This window comes from Lissotriton vulgaris, chromosome 1_1 (assembly GCF_964263255.1).
Source record: "Lissotriton vulgaris chromosome 1_1, aLisVul1.2, whole genome shotgun sequence".
In the NCBI taxonomy this organism is placed as follows: domain Eukaryota; kingdom Metazoa; phylum Chordata; class Amphibia; order Caudata; family Salamandridae; genus Lissotriton; species Lissotriton vulgaris.
In genome coordinates this window covers 14,370,661-14,393,190 of record NC_141685.1, presented here as the reverse complement: position 1 = coordinate 14,393,190, position 22,530 = coordinate 14,370,661, and the positions used below count along the sequence as shown (strand labels likewise).

The window sequence follows — 22,530 nt, the reverse complement described above, 5'->3', positions numbered from 1 at the left end:
CATCCATTCATTCAAGTTCTGCCTGGAAGGAAGATCTGCACGAGGTGCAGCTGACAGAAGTCCTGCCTGGAAGTAAGATCTCCACAAGGCGCAGCTGACAGAAGTTCACCCTGGAAGTAAGATCTGCACGAGGTGCAGCTGACAGAAGTCCTGCCTGGAAGGAAGATCTGCACAAGGTACGACTGACAGAGGTCCTGCCTGGAAGGAAGATCTGCACGAGGCACAGCTGACAGAAGCCCCTGCCTGGAAGGAAGATCTGCACGAGGTGCAGCTGACAGAAGTCCTGCCTGGAAGGAAGATCTGCGCGAGGTGCAGCTGACAGAAGTCTACCCTGGAAGGAAGATCTGCACGAGGTGCAGCTGACAGAAGTCCTGCCTGGAAGGAAGATCTGCACAAGGCACAGCTGACAGAAGTCCTGCCTGGAAGGAAGATCTGCACGAGGTGCAGCTGACAGAAGTCCTGCCTGGAAGGAAGCTCTGCACAAGGCACAGCTGACAGAAGTCCTGCCTGGAAGGAAGATCTGCACGAGGTGCAGCTGACAGAAGTCTACCCTGGAAGGAAGATCTGCATGAGGTGCAGCTGACAGAAGTCCTGCCTGGAAGGAAGATCTGCACAAGGCACAGCTGACAGAAGTCCTGCCTGGAACGAAGATCTGCACGAGGCACAGCCGACAGAAGTCCTGCCTGGAGCGAAGATCTGCACGAGGTGCAGCTGACAGAAGTCTACCCTGGAAGGAAGATCTGCATGAGGTGCAACTGACAGAAGTCCTGCCTGGAAGGAAGATCTGCACAAGGCACAGCTGACAGAAGTCCTGCCTGGAAGGAAGATCTGCACGAGGTGCAGCTGACAGAAGTCTACCCTGGAAGGAAGATCTGCACGAGGTGCAGCTGACAGAAGTCCAGCCTGGAAGGAAGATCTGCACAAGGCACAGCTGACAGAAGTCCTGCCTGCAAGGAAGATCTGCACGAGGTGCAGCTGACAGAAGTCTACCCTGGAAGGAAGATCTGCACGAGATGCAGCTGACAGAAGTCCACCCTGGAAGGAAGATCTGCACGAGGTGCAGCTGACAGAAGTCCTGCCTGGAAGTAAAATCTCCACAAGGCGCAGCTGACAGAAGTCCACCCTGGAAGTGAGATCTGCACAAGGTGCAGCAGACAGAAGTCCTGCCTGGAAGGAAGATCTGCACAAGGACCGACTGACAGAAGTCCTGCCTGGAAGGAAGATCTGCACAAGACGAAGCTGACAGAATTCCTGCCTGGAAGGAAGATCTGCACGAGGTGCAGCTGACAGAAGTCCTGCCTGGAAGGAAGATCTGCACAAGGCGCAGCTGACAGAAGTCCAACCTGGAAGTAAGATCTGCACGAGGTGCGGCTGACAGAAGTCCTGCCTGGAAGGAAGATCTGCACAAGGTAGGACTGACAGAAGTCCTGCCTGGAAGGAAGATCTGCACAGGGCACAGCTGACAGAAGTCCTTCCTGGAAGGAAGATCTGCACAAGGCACAGCTGACAGAAGTCCACCCTGGAAGGAAGATCTGTACAAGGCTCAGCTGACAGACGTCCTGCCTGGAAGGAAGATCTGCACAGGGCGCAGCTGACGGAAGGTCTGCCTGGCAGTGACCTAAACGCAGTGAGAGACCAACAAACCACAAGATCCATCAAGCCCAGCTAGCCACACTGAACGCAATGTACACCAAAGGCCTGATTTAGATTTCAGCAGATGGTTTATTCCATCACAAATGTGACAGGTGTCCTTCCCGACCCATTAAAAATGCATTGCATTCTGTGGCAATTATAATAAGGGAGACAAAATATCTGTCACATTTTGATAATGCCTTGGTGTAGTTTGCAGAGTTTTACTCCGCGGAATTCCACAAAGTGCTAGGGAAACTCCGCCGCATTATGCAGACTTCCGCTAGTGGCAGAGTTTGTTAAGTTGCACTGTGCTCACTGATTTTTAGTGCCAGGACTTTAACCCGCACTGTAAAAGCAGCACGAACGGCACTACGCGTCGCACCCGAGGGCACTGCTGCTTTCTGCCGCTCTAATTGATATTCTAATCGAATGGCAGCTTCATCAACAAGAATAGCAGATTTTAACACTCGAGTGGCCGCGACCTGCCGTGACCTCCCACAATGAGAAATCGCACCAGGAGGAGGTCTAGCGCGTTATATTTTCTCACAAGCGCTCGCCACCTTACCGTTGGCGAACCGCAAGGTCTGCCGGCAGAGCGGAATTCTTCACCCAACTGTAGTTTTAAGGCAATAATCTGTTGAACAAACTCCTAACTAGTCCCTTTGTCTGCAATAAGTAATAACTTGTTTAGCACTGGAAATAACGTTAAAGTAATGTGACACTGCGCATAGGATTATTTTGCATTACTTTGTGCCATGGGAGCCTGCCAAGGGTGGTGCATGGGTGTTCCCGTGCAACCACAAAACTAGGTGCTAGGAAGGAGAAAGGCTTCCTTTTCTGACTTTGCCTGTGTGCTGCACTGTGCAATATGTATACAAAATGGTAAAAGCTTTCCCTTGTGTCGAGGCTTTGTAATCTGTACAGGAAGGGTGTCCTTGCTGTACAAAACCAATGCTGGACTCACAGACACACACACCCTAGCGCTCTGGTGCTAAGGTGTGTGCATGGCCCAGGCCCTCTGTAATCAGTGCCGACGCAAGGTAAAGGGAAGGAGAGAGCCATATCTCTGAAAATAGGGTGCTCTCCTGCTCCTTCTCTATCGCGCATCGCAACCTCCGGGGGGGGGGGGTGGTAGGCTGCACTGCATTGTGTGGAGATTTGGTAAATCTCCCCATGATATGTCTTTTACAACCAGTTAAATATTGTGAATTCTCATTCCATTATGTTTCAATTTAGTAATTTTAAATATCTTTACATCCAGCAGAAAACAAGCCTTGAATGTATGAAATGACCATCAATAATGAAGCGAATGCTGTAAATCTTCAATAATAGCAGAAATAATGAGCTACAGTATTCAGGAAAACACCAGCGCAGTCGGCGACAGAAGAACCTGCACATAAACTGACAGATCCCGGATGAAGCTTCAAGGGCAGTTCAGTGATTGTAAGAGTCTGAGCTGTGCACCTCCACAACACAAGACGAAGAAATGACCTTTGGAAAATTAAGGCAACAACAATAACAAACCCCCTCCTGTATAAACAAGTGTCCAACATCAGCTTTGATCATGGGATCGGTATGATGTGATTACCACAGTGCTCTATTTTATAAAATGATGACGAGCCATCATTCCGTGCTCTAGGCGAATTGTAAACTCTTTCTGGCCAAACCACAGTAACCAGAGAAGAGTACAACAGAGCGGAGCCAGACAACTGACGGGTAAAGGAAAGAGGAGTTCTTGTATTGACAATACAACAGACTGTCCCGATTTACACCGGCCGGAAGGAAGATACATCTTTACCCGCAAGGGTGCATTACCATAATCCAATCTAAAGGCACAATCGCCTACAAAGACACTTTCTACGTATTAGGAGTGTGGCAAATATTTGGTGGCTATCGCATTTTATTGTTAAAACAAAAATCAAACGTGCAAAATACTGCACACATATAAAGTGTGTGAGAAAAACACAAGTGATTTATCAGCCATGTCGGCCCATCAGGAAATGCAGTCATGGGATGTAGACAAATATATACCCAACCCACAGACACTAACCAAGAAAGAAGAATCATACACATGCATCAAGAGCTTTAGTTTGTCATCACTACGCAAGCTTCATCAGCACACGTACACAGGAGAAAAACCATTCAAGTGCAGTGAATGTGTAAAGAGCTTTAGTCACTTATCAAACCTCCAAAAACATCAGCGAATACACACAGGGGAAAAACCATTCAAGTGCAGTGAATGTGCAAAGTGCTTTAGTCACTTATACAACCTCCAACAACATCAGCGAATACACACAGGGGAAAAACCATTCAAGTGCAGTGAATGTGCAAAGTGCTTTAGTCGGTTATCAGCCCTACAGATACATCAGCGTACACACACGGGGGAAAAACCATTCAAGTGCAGTGAATGTGCAAAGTGCTTTAGTCACTTATCAAACCTCCAACAACATCAGCGAATACACACAGGGGAAAAACCATTCAAGTGCAGTGAATGTGCCAAGTGCTTTAGTCGGTTATCACACCTCCAACAACATCAGCAAATACACACAGGGGAAAAACCATTCAAGTGCAATGAATGTGGTAAGAGCTTAAGTCAGATATCAGAGCAAAAACGTTATCAGCGAACACACACAGGGGAAAAACCTGATCATTGTAGTGAAAGTAACAGTAGTTTTCGCAACTCTTCAGCATTACGGTATCATCAGGGAACACACACAGGGGAAAAACAATTCAAGTGCAGTGAATGTGCAAAGTGCTTTAGTTACTTATTAAACCTCCAAAAACATCACAGAATACACACAGGGGAAAAACCATTCAAGTGTAGTGAATGTGCAAAGTGCTTTAGTCAGTTATCAAACCTCCAACAACATCAGCGAATACACACAGGGGAAAAACCATTCAAGTGCAGTGAATGTGCAAAGTGCTTTAGTAAGTTATCACACCTTCAAAGACATCAGCGAACACACACAGGGGAAAAACCATTCAAGTGCAGTGAATGTGCAAAGTGCTTTAGTCAGTTATCACACCTTCAAAGTCATAATCGAATACACACAGGGAAAAAACCATTCAAGTGCAGTGAATGTGCAAAGTGCTTTAGTCGGTTATCACACCTTCAAAGTCATAATCGAACACACAGGGGATAACCCCGATCATTATAGTGAATGTGACAGTAGTTTTTAGAATGGTTCTAGATGTAATGTTAGCAGATAGAGGAGGAGCATGTAAGGTCATTGGAAGTAGTTGTTGTGTTTTCATTCCAGATAATTCGCCTTCTGTGTATGAAGCAATTCTTAAATTACATAAAATAGCCTCTGATATTCATGGGAAAAATGGCACCTGGACATTTGCTGGATGGTTTTGGACTCTGGTTTCCACCTGGGGTTGGAAATTATTGACTATTCTATGTGTTGTAGTTGCAATGATTTTCACCTGTTGTATGTGTATCCATTGTGGCCCAATGCTATGTTCCATGTGTATAAATGCTTGTATACCGTCCAAACGAAATGCCGTAAAAGCGCAACAATCGTTGGACAAGGAGGTAGTGAATATAATGTGCATAGATATACGAGATGAATGCACAGATTACCCAAAAAGAGCACATGTCTTTAGCTAACGCTAAAAGGGTCGTCTGTTGTAATTTGACAGCAATTAAGTTGAGCGTTAGCAAAAGACATCTGAATTTTGCTGTTATCTTAGCATTCGATGGCGTCCATTTTGAGTTCGTGGCAGCCATTTTGTATGCCACGTGTTACCTCGTGTTGACCATGTGCGCTGTCCTACCTTTCTGTTTATGGCCTTTGAATCTGCCCGGCAACAAGCTATTAATAGCATCTCTGTCCTTGCTGCTGACCGTTAGGGTCCACATCTGTTATTTCTTAGCCATAGATTGGAATGTGTTAGCCGAGACCCCAAGACTGTTAACTCCTCCCACTGATCGATTGTGCTCCTTGATATTACCTTGTATGGACATAAAAAGTGCTCTTAAGCTTTTGTACCGCCTTCTCATGAGCCCCTGTGTGGGTATAAATAAGCCTTGTGTTTGGTAGCCCCGTGTGCTACTTCTCACAGTGCCGAAGGGTACTGTCCGAACTTTAGCACCACCTCATGAGGTGTAATAAACTCTATGTTTTGGATTTCCAGTTTCCGTGCCAACTTTTCCTTTGAGTCTGAGAACTCTTTGCGCAGAAGGGCGAACCCCTTGCACTAGCGGGTCTGGCTGAGGCCTGCATGACAACGAGGTGGAATCAAGAGCGAGATAAAGGAGCCGGGAGTGTCTGGGGGTGGATTAAAGAGCCACGAGGTGGAATCAAGAGCGAGATAAAGGAGCCAAGAGTATCTGGGGGTGGATTAAAGAGCCATGAGGTGGAATCAAGAATGAGATAAAGGAACAGAGAGTGTCTGAGGGTGGATTAAAGAGCCACGTGGTGGAATCAAGAGTGTGATAAAGGAATAGAGAGTGTCTGGGGGTGGATTAAAGAGCCCCGAGGTGTAATGAAGAGTGAGATAAAGGAGCCGAGAGTGTCTGGGGGTGGATTAAAGACCACAAGGTGGAATCAAGAGTGAGATAATGGAGCCAGGAGTGTCTGGGGGTGGATTAAAGAGACATGAGGTGGAATCAAGAGCGAGATAAAGGTGCCGGGAGTATCTGGGGGTGGATTAAAGAGCCATGAGGTGGAATCAAGAGTCAGATAAAGGAGCCGAGAGTGTCTGGGGTGGATTAAAGAGTCACAAGGTAGAATCAAGAGTGAGATAAAGGAGGCGAGAGTGTCTGGGGGTGGATTCAAGAGCCATGAGGTGGAATCAAGAGTGAGCTAAAGAAGCCGGGAGTTTCTGGGGTGGATTAAAGAGCCATGAGGTGGAATGAAGAGTGCGATAAAGGAGCGAGAGTGGCTGGGGGTGGATTGAAGAGCCAAGAGGTGGAATCAAGACCACGAGGTGGAATCAAGATTCAGATAAAGGAGCCGAGAGTGTCTGGGGATAGATTAAAGAGCCACGAGGTGGAATCAAGAGTGAGATAAAGGAGCCGAGAGTGTCTGGGGTGGATTAAAGAGCTGCGAGGTGGAATCAAGAGGGAGATAAAGGAGCCGAGTGTATCCAGGGGTGGATTCAAGAGCCACGAGGTGGAATCAAGAGTGAGATAAAGGAACAGAGAGTGTCTGAGGGTGGATTAAAGAGCCACGAGGTGGAATCAAGAGGGAGATAAAGGAGCAGAGAGTGTCTGGGGGTGGATTAAAGAGCCATGAGGTGGAATCAAAAGTGAGATAAAGGAGCTGAGAGTGTCTGGTGGTGGATTAAAGAGCCATGAGGTGGAATCAAGAGTGAGATAAAGGAGCCGAGAGTGTCTGGGGGTGGATTAAAGAGCCACGAGGTGGAATCAAGAGTTAGATAAAGGAGCTGAAAGTGTTTGTGGTGGATTAAAGAGCCACGAGGTGGAATCAAGAGTGAGATAAAGGAGCCAGGAGTGTCTGGGGTGGATTAAAGAGCCGAGAGGTGAAATCAAGAGTGAGAAAAAGGAGCCTAGAGTATCTAGGGGTGGATTAACCCCTTTACTGCTAAGGCAATATTTTTGCTGCCATTCACTTTCCATTGAAATCAATGGAAAGTGCATGACGAGTTACCCTTGTCATTAGCGGCGAAGAGGTTAAAGAGCCATGAGGTGGAATCTAGAATGAGATAAAGGAACAGAGAGTGTCTGAGGGTGGATTAAAGAGCCACAAGGTGGAATCAAGAGTGTGATAAAGGAATAGAGAGTGTCTGGGGGTGGATTAAAGAGCCACGAGGTGGAATCAAGAGTGAGATAAATGAGCCGAGAGTGTATGGGGTGGATTAAAGAGCCACGAGGTGGAATCAAGAGTGAGATAAAGCAACAGAGAGTGTCTGGGGTGGATTAAAGAGCCACAAGGTGGAATCAAGAGTGAGATAAAGGAGCCATGAGTGTCTGGGGGTGGATTAAAGAGCCACGAGGTGGAATCAAGAGTGAGATAAAGGAGCCAAGAGTATCTGGGGGTGGATTAAAGAGCCATGAGGTGGAATCAAGAGTCAGATAACGGAGCTGAGAGTGTCTGGGGTGGATTAAAGAGCTACAAGGTGGAATCAAGAGTGAGATAAAGGAGCCGGGAGTGCCTGGGGTGGATTAAAGAGCCACGAGGAGGAATCAAGAGTTAGATAAAGGAGCCAAGAGTGTCTGGGGGTGGATTAAACAGCCATGAGGTTGAATCAAGAGTGAGATAAAGGAGCTGAGAGTGTCTGGTGGTGGATTAAAGAGCCATGAGGTGAAATCAAGAGTGAGATAAAGGAGCTGATAGTGTCTGGGATGGATTAAACAGCCACGAGGTGGAATAAAGAGTGAGATAAAGAAGCCGGGAGTGTCTGGGGGTGGCTTAAAGAGCCACGAGGTGGAATCAAGAGTGAGATAAAGGAGCCAAGAGTATCTGGGGGTGGATTAAATAGCCACGAGGTGGAATCAAGAGTGAGATAAAGGAACAGAGAGTGTCTGTGGTGGATTAAAGAGCCACAAGGTGAAATCAAGAGTGAGATAAAGGAGCCGAGAGTATCTGGGGGTTGATTAAAGAGCCATGAGGTGGAATCAAGAATGAGATAAAGTAACAGAGAGTGTCTGAGGGTGGATTATAGGGCCACGAGGTGGAATCAAGAGTGTGATAAAGGAATAGAGAGTGTCTGGGGGTGGATTAAAGAGCCGCGAGGTGGAATCAAGAGTGAGATAAAGGAGCCGAGAGTGTATGGGAGTGGATTAAAGAGCCACGAGGTGGAATCAAAAGTGAGATAAAGGAACAGAGAGTGTCTGGGGTGGATTAAAGAGCCACAAGGTACAATCAAGAGTGAGATAAAGGAGCCATGAGTGTCTGGGGGTGGATTAAAGGGCCACAAGGTGGAATCAAGAGTGAGATAAAAGAGCCAAGAGTATCCGGGGGTAGATTAAAGAGCCATGAGGTGGAATCAAGAATGAGGTAAAGGAACAGAGAGTGTCTGAGGGTGGATTAAAGAGCCATGAAGTGGAATCAAGAGTCAGATAAAGGAGCTGATAGTGTCTGGGGTGGATTAAAGAGCCACGAGGTGGAATCAAGAGTGAGATAAAGAAGCTGGGAGTGTCTGGGGTGGATTAAAGAGCCACGAGGTGGAATCAAGAGTGAGATAAAGGAGCCAAGAGTATCTGGGGGTGGAATAAAGAGCCATGAGGTGGAATCAAGAATGAGATAAAGGAACACAGAGTGTCTGAGGGTGGATTAAAGAGCCACGAGGTGGAATCAAGAGTGTGATAAAGGAATAGAGAGTGTTTGGGGGTGGATTAAAGAGCCACGAGATGGAATAAAGAGTGAGATAAAGGAGCCGAGAGTGTCTGGGGGTGGATTAAAGAGCCACGAGGTGGAATCAAGAGTGAGATAAAGGAACAGAGAGTGTCTGGGGTGGATCAAAGAGCCCCAAGGTGGAATCAAGAGTGAGATAAAGGAGTCAGGAGTGTCTGGGGGAGGATTAAAGAGCCACAAGGTGGAATCAAGAGAGAGATAAAGGAGCCAGGAGTGTTTGGGGGTGGATTAATGAGCCACGAGGTGGAATCAAGAGTGAGATAAAGGAGCCAAGAGTATCTGGGGCTGGATTAAAGAGCCATGAGGTGGAATCAAGAATGAGATAAAGGAACAGAGAGTGTCTGAGGGTGGATTAAAGAGCCATGAGGAGGAATCAAGAGTCAGATAAAGGAGCTGAGAGTGTCTGGGTGGATTAAAGAGCCATGAGGTTGAATCAAGAGTCAAATAAAGGGGTTGGGAGTGTCTGGGGTGGATTAAAGAGCCACGAGGTGGAATCAAGATTGAGATAAAGGAGCCGAGAGTGTCTGGGGGTGGATGAAACAGCCATGAGGTTGAATCAAGAGTGAGATAAAGGAGATGGGAGTGTCTGGGATGGATTAAAGAGCCATGATGTGGAATCAAGAGTGAGATAAAGGAGCCGAGAGTGTCTGTGGTGGATTAAAGAGCCATGAGGTGGAATCAATAGTGAGATAAAAGAGCTGAGAGTATCTGGGCGTGGATTAAAGAGCCACGAGGTGGAATCAAGAGTGAGATAAAGGAGCCGAGAGTGTCTGGGGGTGGATTAAAGAGCCACAAGGTGGAATCAAGAGGGAGATAAAGGAGCCGGGAGTGTCTGGGGGTGGATTAAAGAGCCACGAGGTGGAATCAAGAGCGAGATAAAAGAGCCGGGAGAGTCTGGGGGTGGATTAAAGAGCCACGAGGAGGAATCAAGAGTGAGATAAAGGAGCCGAGAGTATCTGGGGGTGGATTAAAGAGCCATGAGGTGGAATCAAGAATGAGATAAAGGAACAGAGAGTGTCTGAGGGTGGATTAAAGAGCCACAAGGTGGAATCAAGAGTGTGATAAAGGAATAGAGAGTGTCTGGGGGTGGATTAAAGAGTCACGAGGTGGAATCAAGAGTGAGATAAAGGAGTCGAGAGTGCCTGGGGGTGGATTAAAGAGCCACAAGGTGGAATCAAGAGTGAGATAAAGGAGCCAGGAGTGTTTGGGGGTGGATTAAAGAGACATGAGGAGGAATCAAGAGCGAGATAAAGGAGCCGGGAGTGTCTGGGGGTGGATTAAAGAGCCATGAGGTGGAATCAAGAGTCAGATAAAGGAGCCGAGAGTGTCTGGGGTGGATTAAAGAGCCACGAGGTGGAATCAAGAGTGAGATAAAGAAGCCGGGAGTGTCTGGGGTGGATTAAAGAGCCACAAGGTGGAATCAAGAGTGAGATAAAGGAGCCAAGAGTATCTGGGGGTGGATTAAAGAGCCATGAGGTGGAATCAAGAATGAGATAAAGGAACAGAGAGTGTATGAGGGTGGATTAAAGAGCCACGAGGTGGAATCAAGAGTGTGATAAAGGAATAGAGAGTGTTTGGGGGTAGATTAGAGAGCCACGAGATGGAATCAAGAGTGAGATAAAGGAGCCGAGAGTGTCTGGGGGTGGATTAAAGAGCCACGAGGTGGAATCAAGAGTGAGATAAAGGAACAGACAGTGTCTGGGGTGGATCAAAGAGCCCCAAGTTGGAATCAAGAGTGAGATAAAGGAACAGAGAGTGTCTGAGGGTGGATTAAAGAGCCATGAGGAGGAATCAAGAGTGAGATAAAGGAGCCAGGAGTGTCTGGGGGAGGATTAAAGAGCCAAGAGGTGGAATCAAGAGTGAGATAAAGGAGCCGGGAGTGTTTGGGGTGGATTAAAGAGACATGAGGTGGAATAAAGAGCGAGATAAAGGAGCCGAGAGTATCTGGGGCTGTATTAAAGAGCCATGAGGTGGAATCAAGAATGAGATAAAGGAACAGAGAGTGTCTGAGGGTGGATTAAAGAGCCATGAGGAGGAATCAAGAGTCAGATAAAGGAGCTGAGAGTGTCTGGGTGGATTAAAGAGCTATGAGGTGGTATCAAGAGTCAAATAAAGGGGCTGGGAGTGTCTGGGGTGGATTAAAGAGCCACGAGGTGGAATCAAGATTGAGATAAAGGAGCCGAGAGTGTCTGGGGGTGGATGAAACAGCCATGAGGTTGAAACAAGAGTGAGATAAAGGAGACGGGAGTGTCTGGGATGGATTAAAGAGCCATGATGTGGAATCAAGAGTGAGATAAAGGAGCCGGAATGTGTCTGTGGTGGATTAAAGAGCCATGAGGTGGAATCAAAAGTGAGATAAAAGAGCTGAGAGTATCTGGGCGTGGATTAAAGAGCCACGAGGTGGAATCAAGAGTGAGATAAAGGAGCCGAGAGTGTCTGGGGGTGGATTAAAGAGTCACAAGGTGGAATCAAGAGGGAGATAAAGGAGCCGGGAGTGTCTGGGGGTGGATTAAAGAGCCACGAGGTGGAATCAAGAGCGAGATAAAAGAGCCAGGAGTGTCTGGGGTGGATTAAAGAGCCACGAGGAGGAATCAAGAGTGAGATAAAGGAGCTGAGAGTATCTGGGGGTGGGTTAAAGAGCCATGAGGTGGAATCAAGAATGAGATAAAGGAACAGAGAGTGTCTGAGGGTGGATTAAAGAGCCACGAGGTGGAATCAAGAGTGTGATAAAGGAATAGAGAGTGTCTGGGGGTGGATTAAAGAGCCATGAGGTGGAATCAAGAATGAGATAAAGGAACAGAGAGTGTCTGAGGGTGGATTAAAGAGCCACGAGGTGGAATCAAGAGTGTGATAAAGGAATAGAGAGTGTCTGGGGGTGGATTAAAGAGTCACGAGGTGGAATCAAGAGTGAGATAAAGGAGCCGAGAGTTTCTGGGGGTGGATTAAAGAGACATGAGGTGGAATCAAGAGTGAGATAAAGGAGCCGGGAGTTTCTGGGGGTGGATTAAAGAGCCATGAGGTGGAATCAAGACTGCGCAGTCTTGGTTTTCAGCCCCCGACATTCAATAGCGCCGGCTGTGGGCTACTGAGCACAACTTCGGGCCCGGCTCTCATTCTTTTACTAATTAAGCATCCGATGTCGTAGTGTACAGCGCAGGGCAGCAGGACCCTGCAGCAGCAGAGAGTTGTCCATCCCCAGACTCCAGGACATTACTTCTGCTGAGGGGGGAGGACAGATAGGAGGGGGATTATTAGGGCACGATGAAGTGACACCCACGCTCCAGTGGTAGCGATATAGGACTCTGTGGTACCAGCAGCTCCTGCCTCCGGGCGGTGCTTGCTACCCGGGTGGGATTGGGAACCAGCAGCGACCCTGCCAAAAATGCTCTCTGCAGCTTCTTGTGCAATCTCTCTCTCTGTGCACCCACCCACCCACTTATTTATTCACCCATCCATTTATCCATCCATCCATCCACCTATTCATCCATCCATTCAACCATCCACCCACCTATCGATCCATCCACCTATCCATCCATCCACCCACCTATCCATCCATGCATCCATCCACCTATCCATCCATCCATCCATCCACCCACCAATCCATCCATCCTTCTATATATCCATCCATCCATCCATCCATCAACCCACCTATCCATCCATCCATCCATCCATCCATCCACCTATCCATCCATCCATCCATCCATCCATCCATCCATCCATCCATCCATCCATCAACCCACCTATCCATCCATCCACCTATCCATCCATCCATCCATCCACCTATCCATCCATCCATCCATTCACCCACCTATCCACCCATCCATCCACCTATCCAACCATCCATCCATCCATCCATCCATCCACCTATCCATCCATCGATCAATCCATCCATCGATCAATCCATACTCCTATCCATCCATCCACCTATCCATCCATCCATCCATCCATCCATCCATCAATCCATCCATCCATCTATCCATTCATCTATTCACCTATCCATCCACCCACCACCTATCCATCTATCCATCTATCCACCTATCGATCCATCCACCACCTATCCATCTATCCATCCATCCACCTATCCATCCATCCATCCACCGATCCATCCATCCACCACCTATCCATCTATCCATCCATCCACCTATGCATCCATCCATCTATCCACTCATCCATCCATCCATCCATCCATCCATCCATCCATCCATCCATCCATCCATCCATCCATCCATCCATCCATCCATCCACCTATCTATCCATCCATCCACCTATCCATCCATCCATCCATCCATGCATCCATCCACCCACCTATCCATCCATCCATCCATCCATCCACCTATCCATCCGTCCATCCATCTATCCACCCATCCACCCCCCAATCCATCCATCCATTCACCCACCTATCTATCCATCCATCCATCCATTCATCCATCCATCCATCCATCCACCTATCCATCCATCCATCCATCCATCCATCCATCCATCCATCCATCCATCCATCCATCCATCCATCCATCAATCCATCCATCCATCCATCCATCCATCCATCCATCCACCTATCCATCCATCCATCCACCCACCTATCCATCCATCCATCCGCCCACCTATCCATCCATCCATCCATCCATCCATCCATCCATCCATCCATCCATCCATCCATCCATCCACCCACCTATGCATCCATCCATCCATCTATCCATCCACCCACCTATCCATCCATCCATCTATCCATCCGTCCACCTATCCATCCATCCATCCATCCATCCATCCATCAACCCACCTATCCATCCATCCATTCATCCACCCACCCACCTATCCACCCATCCATCCACCTATCCAACCATCCATCCATCCATTCATCCATCCATCCATCCATCCATCCATCCATCCATCCATCCATCCATCCATCCATCCATACATCCATCCATCCACCTATCCATCCATCGATCAATCCATCCATAGATCAATCCATCCTCCTATCCATCCATCCACCTATCCATTAATCCATCCATCTATTCACCTATCCATCCACCCACCACCTATCCATCTATCCATCCATCCATCCACCCACCTATGCATCCATCCATCCATCCATCCATCCACCCACCTATCCATCCATCCATCTATCCATCCGTCCACCTATCCATCCATCCATCCATCCATCAACCCACCTATCCATCCATCCATTAATCCACCCACCCACCTATCCACCCATCCATCCACCTATCCAACCATCCATCCATCCATTCATCCATCCATCCATCCATCCATCCATCCATCCATCCATCCATCCATCCACCTATCCATCCATCGATCAATCCATCCATAGATCAATCCATCCTCCTATCCATCCATCCACCTATCCATTAATCCATCCATCTATTCACCTATCCATCCACCCACCACCTATCCATCTATCCATCCATCCATCCACCTATCCATCCATCCACCACCTATCCATCTATCCATCCATCTACCTATCATCCATCCATCCATACCTCCATCCATCCATCCACCTATCCATCCATCCACCCACCACCTATCCATCTATCCATCCATCCACCTATGCATCCATCCATCTATCCACTCATCCATCTATCCATCCATCCACCTATCCATCCATCCATCCATTCACCTATCTATCCATCCATCCACCTATCCTTCCATCCATCCATGCATCCATCCACCCACCTATCCATCCATCCATCGATCCATCCACCTATCCATACGTCCATCCATCTATCCACCCATCCACCCATCCATCCACCCACCTATCCCTCCATCCATCCATTCACCCACCTATCAAGAGCGAGATAAAGGTGCCGGGAGTATCTGGGGGTGGATTAAAGAGCCATGAGGTGGAATCAAGAGTCAGATAAAGGAGCCGAGAGTGTCTGGGGTGGATTAAAGAGTCACAAGGTAGAATCAAGAGTGAGATAAAGGAGGCGAGAGTGTCTGGGGGTAGATTCAAGAGCCATGAGGTGGAATCAAGAGTGAGATAAAGAAGCCGGGAGTTTCTGGGGTGGATTAAAGAGCCATGAGGGGGAATGAAGAGTGAGATAAAGGAGCGAGAGTGGCTGGGGGAGGATTAAAGAGCCAAGAGGTGGAATTAAGACCACGAGGTGGAATCAAGATTCAGATAAAGGAGCCGAGAGTGTCTGGGGATGGATTAAGGAGCCACGAGGTGGAATCAAGAGTGAGATAAAGGAGCCGAGAGTGTCTGGGGTGGATTAAAGACCTGCGAGGGGGAATCAAGAGGGAGATAAAGGAGCCGAGTGTATCCGGGGGTGGATTCAAGAGCCATGAGGTGGAATCAAGAGTGAGATAAAGGAACAGAGAGTGTCTGAGGGTGGATTAAAGAGCCACGAGGTGGAATCAAGAGGGAGATAAAGGAATAGAGAGTGTCTGGGGGTTGATTAAAGAGTCACGAGGTGGAATCGAGAGTGAGATAAAGGAGCCGAGAGTGTCTGGGGGTGGATTAAAGAGCCATGAGGTGGAATCTAGAATGAGATAAAGGAACAGAGAGTGTCTGAGGGTGGATTAAAGAGCCACAAGGTGGAATCAAGAGTGTGATAAAGGAGCCAGGAGTGTCTGGGGGTGGATTAAAGAGCCACGAGGTGAAATCAAGAGTGAGAAAAAGGAGCCGAGAGTATCTAGGGGTGGATTAAAGAGCCATGAGGTGGAATCTAGAATGAGATAAAGGAACAGAGAGTGTCTGGGGGTGGATTAAAGAGCCACGAGGTGGAATCAAGAGTGAGATAAAGGAGCCAGGAGTGTCTGGGGGTGGATTAAAGAGCCACGAGGTGAAATCAAGAGTGAGAAAAAGGAGCCGAGAGTATCTAGGGGTGGATTAAAGAGCCATGAGGTGGAATCTAGAATGAGATAAAGGAACAGAGAGTGTCTGAGGGTGGATTAAAGAGCCACAAGGTGGAATCAAGAGTGTGATAAAGGAATAGAGAGTGTCTGGGGTGGATTAAAGAGCCACGAGGTGGAATCAAGAATGAGATAAAGGAGCCATGAGTGTCTGGGGGTGGATTAAAGAGCCACGAGGTGGAATCAAGAGTGAGATAAAGGAGCCGGGAGTGTCTGGGGGTGGATTAAAGAGCCATGAGGTGGAATCAAGAGTCAGATAACGGAGCTGAGAGTGTCTGGGGTGGATTAAAGAGCTACAAGGTGGAATCAAGAGTGAGATAAAGGAGCCGGGGGTGTCGTGGGTGGATTAAAGAGCCACGAGGAGGAATCAAGAGTTAGATAAAGGAGCAGAGAGTGTCTGGGGGTGGATTAAACAGCCATGAGGTTAAATCAAGAGTTAGATAAAGGAGCAGAGAGTGTCTGGGGGTGGATTAAAGAGCCACGAGGTGGAATCAAGAGTGAGATAAAGGAGCCAAGAGTATCTGGGGGTGGATTAAAGAGCCATGAGGTGGAATCAAGAGTGAGATAAAGGAGCCGGGGGTGTCTGGGGTGGATTAAAGAGCCACGAGGAGGAATCAAGAGTTAGATAAAGGAGCAGAGAGTGTTTGGGGGTGGATTAAACAGCCATGAGGTTAAATCAAGAGTGAGATAAAGGAGCCGGGAGTGTCTGGGATGGATTAAAGAGCCATGATGTGGAATCAAGAGTGAGATAAAGGAGCCAAGAGTGTCTGTGTTGGATTAAAGAGCCATGAGGTGGAATCAAAAGTGAGATAAAGGAGCTGAGAGTGTCTGGTGGTGGATTAAAGAGCCATGAGGTGAAATCAAGAGTGAGATAAAGGAGCTGATAGTGTCTGGGGTGGATTAAAGAGCCACAAGGTGGAATCAAGAGTGAGATAAAGAAGCCGGGAGTGTCTGGGGGTGGCTTAAAGAGCCACGAGGTGGAATCAAGAGTGAGATAAAGGAGCCAAGAGTATCTGGGGGTGGATTAAAGAGCCATGAGGTGGAATCAATAGTGAGATAAAGGAACAGAGAGTGTCTGTGGTGGATTGAAGAGCCAGCAGGTGGAATCAAGAGTGAGATAAAGGAGCCGTGAGTGTCTGGGGGTGGATTAAAGAGCCACAAGGTGAAATCAAGAGTGAGATAAAGGAGCCGAGAGTATCTGGGGGTTTAATAAAGAGCCATGAGGTGGAATCAAGAATGAGATAAAGGAACATAGAGTGTCTGAGGGTGGATTAAAGAGCCACGAGGTGGAATCAAGAGTGTGATAAAGGAATAGAGAGTGTCTGGGGGTGGAGCCACGAGGTGGAATCAAGAGTGAGATAAAGGAGCCGAGAGTGTATGGGAGTGGATTAAAGAGCCACGAGGTGGAATCAAAAGTGAGATAAAGGAACAGAGAGTGTCTGGGGTGGATTAAAGAGCCACAAGGTAGAATCAAGAGTGAGATAAAGCAGCCATGAGTGTCTGGGGTGGATTAAAGAGCCACAAGGAGGAATCAAAAGCGAGATAAAGGAGCCAGGAGTGTCTGGGGGTGGATTAAAGAGCCACGAGGAGGAATCAAGAGTGAGATAAAAGAGCCAAGAGTATCTGGGGGTAGATTAAAGAGCCATGAGGTGGAATCAAGAATGAGGTAAAGGAACAGAGAGTGTCTGAGGGTGGATTAAAGAGCCATGAAGTGGAATCAAGAGTCAGATAAAGGAGCTGATAGTGTCTGGGGTGGATTAAAGAGCCACGAGGTGGAATCAAGAGTGAGATAAAGAAGCCGGGAGTGTCTGGGGTGGATTAAAGAGCCACGAGGTGGAATCAAGAGTGAGATAAAGGAGCCAAGAGTATCTGGGGGTGGATTAAAGAGCCATGAGGTGGAATCAAGAATGAGATAAAGGAACACAGAGTGTCTGAGGGTGGATTAAAGAGCTACGAGGTGGAATCAAGAGTGTGATAAAGGAATAGAGAGTGTTTGGGGGTGGATTAAAGAGCCACAAGGTGGAATCAAGAGTGTGTTAAAGGAGCCAGGAGTGTCTGGGGGAGGATTAAAGAGCCACAAGGTGGAATCAAGAGCGAGATAAAGGAGCCAGGAGTGTTTGGGGGTGGATTAATGAGCCACGAGGTGGAATCAAGAGGGAGATAAAGGAGCCGAGTGTATCCGGGGGTGGATTCAAGAGCCATGAGGTGGAACCAAGAGTGAGATAAAGGAGCCGAGAGTATCTGGGGCTGGATTAAAGAGCCATGAGGTGGAATCAAGAATGAGATAAAGGAACAGAGAGTGTCTGAGGGTGGATTAAAGAGCCATGAGGTGGAATCAAGAGTCAAATAAAGGGGTTGGGAGTGTCTGGGGTGGATTAAAGAGCCATGATGTGGAATCAAGAGTGAGATAAAGGAGCCGAGAGTGTCTGTGGTGGTTTAAAGAGCCATGAGGTGGAATCAAAAGTGAGATAAAAGAGCTGAGAGTATCTGGGCGTGGATTAAAGAGCCACGAGGTGGAATCAAGAGTGAGATAAAGGAGCCGAGAGTGTCTGGGGGTGGATTAAAGAGCCACAAGGTGGAATCAAGAGGGAGATAAAGGAGCCGGGAGTGTCTGGGGGTGGATTAAAGAGCCACGAGGTGGAATCAAGAGCGAGATAAAAGAGCCGGGAGTGTCTGGGGGTGGATTAAAGAGCCACGAGGAGGAATCAAGAGTGAGATAAAGGAGCCAAGAGTATCTGGGGGTGGATTAAAGAGCCACGAGGTGGAATCAAGAGTGTGATAAAGGAATAGAGAGTGTCTGGGGGTGGATTAAAGAGTCACGAGGTGGAATCAAGAGTGAGATAAAGGAGCCGAGAGTGTCTGGGGGTGGATTAAAGAGCCACAAGGTGGAATCAAGAGTGAAATAAAGGAGCCAGGACTGTCTGGGGGTGGATTAAAGAGACATGAGGTGGAATCAAGAGCGAGATAAAGGAGCCGGGAGTGTCTGGGGGTGGATTAAAGAGCCATGAGGTGGAATCAAGAGTCAGATAAAGGAGCCGAGAGTGTCTGGGGTGGATTAAAGAGCCACGAGGTGGAATCAAGAGTGAGATAAAGAAGCCGGGAGTGTCTGGGGTGGATTAAAGAGCCAAAGAGCCACGAGGTGGAATCAAGAGTGAGATAAAGGAGCCAAGAGTATCTGGGGGTGGATTAAAGAGCCATGAGGTGGAATCAAGAATGAGATAAAGGAACAGAGAGTGTCTGAGGGTGGCTTAAAGAGCCACAAGGTGGAATCAAGAGTGTGATAAAGGAATAGAGAGTGTTTGGGGGTAGATTAAAGAGCCTCGAGATGGAATCAAGAGTGAGATAAAGGAGCCGAGAGTGTCTGGGGTTGGATTAAAGAGCCACGAGGAGGAATCAAGAGTGAGATAAAGGAACAGAGAGTGTCTGGGGTGGATCAAAGAGCCCCAAGGTGGAATCAAGAGTGAGATAAAGGAGCCAGGAGTGTCTGGGGGAGGATTAAAGAGGCATGAGGTGGAATCAAGAGTGAGATAAAGGAGCCGGGAGTGTCTGGGGAGGATTAAAGAGCCACAAGGTGGAATCAAGAGCGAGATAAAGGAGCCGGGAGTGTTTGGGGGTGGATTAATGAGCCACGAGGTGGAATCAAGAGTGAGATAAAGGAGCCAAGAGTATCTGGGGCTGGATTAAAGAGCCATGAGGTGGAATCAAGAATGAGATAAAGGAACAGAGAGTGTCTGAGGGTGGATTAAAGAGCCATGAGGAGGAATCAAGAGTGAGATAAAGGAGCCGAGAGTGTCTGGGGGAGGATTAAAGAGCCATGAGGTGCAATCAAGAGGGAGATAAAGGAGCCGGGAGTGTCTGGGGGTGGATTAATGAGCCACGAGGTGGAATCAAGAGTGAGATAAAGGAGCCAGGAGTGTCTGGGGGAGGATTAAAGAGCCACGAGGTGGAATCAAGAGGGAGATAAAGGAGCCGAGAGTGGCTGGGGTGGATTAAAGAGCCATGAGGTGGAATCAAGAGTGAGATAAAGGAGCCAGGAGTGTCTGGGGGAGGATTAAAGAGCCACGAGGTGGAATCAAGAGTGAGATGAAGGAGCCGAGAGTGTCTGGGGTGGATTAAAGAGCCATGAGGTGGAATCAAGAGTGGGATAAAGGAGCCCAGGGTGTCTGGGGTGGATTAAAGAGCCACAAGGTGGAATCAAGAGCGAGATAAAGGAGCCGAGAGTATCTGGGGCTGGATTAAAGAGCCATGAGGTGGAATCAAGAATGAGATAAATGAACAGAGAGTGTCTGAGGGTGGATTAAAGAGCCATGAGGAGGAATCAAGAGTGAGATAAAGGAGCCAGGAGTGTCTGGGGGAGGATTAAAGAGCCATGAGGTGGAATCAAGAGTGAGATAAATGAAGAGAGAGTGTCTGAGGGTGGATTAAAGAGCCATGAGGAGGAATCAAGAGTGAGATAAAGGAGCCAGGAGTGTCTGGGGGTAGATTAAAGATTCATGAGGAGGAATTAAGAGTGAGATAAAGGAACAGAGAGTGTCTGAGGGTGGATGAAAGAGCCATGAGGAGGAATCAAGAGTGAGATAAAGGAGCCAGGAGTGTCTGGGGGAGGATTAAAGATCCAAGAGGTGGAATCAAGAGTGAGATAAAGGAGCCGGGAGTGTTTGGGGTGGATTAAAGAGACATGAGGTGGAATCAAGAGCGAGATAAAGGAGCCGAGAGTATCTGGGGCTGGATTAAAGAGCCATGAGGTGGAATCAAGAATGAGATAAAAGAAAAGAGAGTGTCTGATGGTGGATTAAAGAGCCATGAGGAGGAATCAAGAGTCAGATAAAGGAGCTGAGAGTGTCTGGGTGGATTAAAGAGCCACGAGGTGGAATCAAGAGTCAAATAAAGGGGCTGGGAGTGTCTGGGGTGGATTAAAGAGCGACGAGGTGGAATCAAGATTGAGATAAAGGAGCCGAGAGTGTCTGGGGGTGGATGAAACAGCCATGAGGTTGAAACAAGAGTGAGAAAAAGGAGACAGGAGTGTCTGGGCGCGGATTAAAGAGCCACGAGGTGGAATCAAGAGTGAGATAAAGGAGCCGGGAGTGTCTGGGGGCGGATTAAAGAGCCACGAGGTGGAATCAAGAGCGAGATAAAAGAGCCGGGAGTGTCTGGGGGTGGATTAAAGAGCCACAAGGTGGAATCAAGAGGGAGATAAAGGAGCCGGGAGTGTCTGGGGGCGGATTAAAGAGCCATGAGATGGAATCAAGAGCGAGATAAAAGAGCCGGGAGTGTCTGGGGGTGGATTAAAGAGCCACAAGGTGGAATCAAGAGTGTGATAAAGGAATAGAGAGTGTCTGGGGGTGGATTAAAGAGCCATGAGGTGGAATCAAGAATGAGATAAAGGAACAGAGAGTGTCTGAGGGTGGATTAAAGAGCCACAAGGTGGAATCAAGAGTGTGATAAAGGAATAGAGAGTGTCTGGGGGTGGATTAAAGAGTCACGAGGTGGAATCAAGAGTGTGATAAAGGAGCCGAGAGTGTCTGGGGGTAGATTAAAGAGCCACAAGGTGGAATCAAGAGTGAGATAAAGTAACCAGGAGTGTCTGGGGGTGGATTAAAGAGACATGAGGTGGAATCAAGAGCGAGATAAAGGAGCCGGGAGTGTCTGGGGGTGGATTAAAGAGCCATGAGGTGGAATCAAGAGTCAGATAAAGGAGCTGAGAGTGTCTGGGGTGGATTAAAGAGTCACAAGGTGGAATCAAGAGTGAGATAAAGGAGCCGAGAGTGTCTGGGGGTGGATTAAAGAGACATGAGGTGGAATCAAGAGTGAGATAAAGGAGCCGGGAGTTTCTGGGGGTGGATTAAAGAGCCATGAGGTGGAATCAAGACTGCGCAGTCTTGGTTTTCAGCCCCCGACATTCAATAGCGCCGGCTGTGGGCTTCTGAGCACAACTTCGGGCCCGGCTCTCATTCTTTTACTAATTAAGCATCTGATGTAGTAGTGTACAGCGCAGGGCAGCAGGACCCTGCAGCAGCAGAGAGTTGTCCTTCCCCAGACTCCAGGACATTACTTCTGCTGAGGGGGGAGGACAGATAGGAGGGGGATTATTAGGACACGATGAAGTGACACCCACGCTCCAGTGGTAGTGATATAGGACTCTGTGGTACCAGCAGCTCCTGCCTCCGCGCGGTGCTTGCTACCCGGGTGGGACTGGGAACCAGCAGCGACCCTGCCAAAAATGCTCTCTGCAGCTTCTTGTGCAATCTCTCTCTCTCTCTGTCCACCCACCCACCCACTTATTTATTCACCCATCCATTTATCTATCCATCCATCCACCTATTCATCCATCCATTCAACCATCCACCCACCTATCGATCCATCCACCTATCCATCCATCCACCCACCTATCCATCCATCCATCCATCCACCTATCCATCCATCCATCCATCCATCCATCCACCCACCTATCCATCCATCAATCCATATATCCATCCATCCATCCATCAACCCACCTATCCATCCATCCATCCACCTATCCACCTATCCATCCATCCATCCATCCACCTATCCACCTATCCATCCATCCATCCATCCATCCATCCATCCATCCATCAACCCACCTATCCATCCATCCACCTATCCATCCATCCATCCACCTATCCATCCATCCATCCATCCATCCACCCACCTATCCACCCATCCATCCACCTATCCAACCATC

At 48.1% G+C, this 22,530-nt stretch overlaps 1 protein-coding gene across 1 annotated transcript in view; it reads left to right on the top strand.

The window, feature by feature from the left end:
• The window catches only part of LOC147736966 (uncharacterized), a 158,749-nt gene that overhangs the window by 72,711 nt on the left and 63,508 nt on the right, over positions 1-22,530 (top strand). Inside the window, exon 2 of the mRNA XM_086954249.1 lies at positions 3,772-4,749. Within this exon, the coding sequence (XP_086810375.1) occupies positions 3,772-4,749 (978 nt within the window). The remainder of the gene's footprint in view (positions 1-3,771; positions 4,750-22,530) is intronic.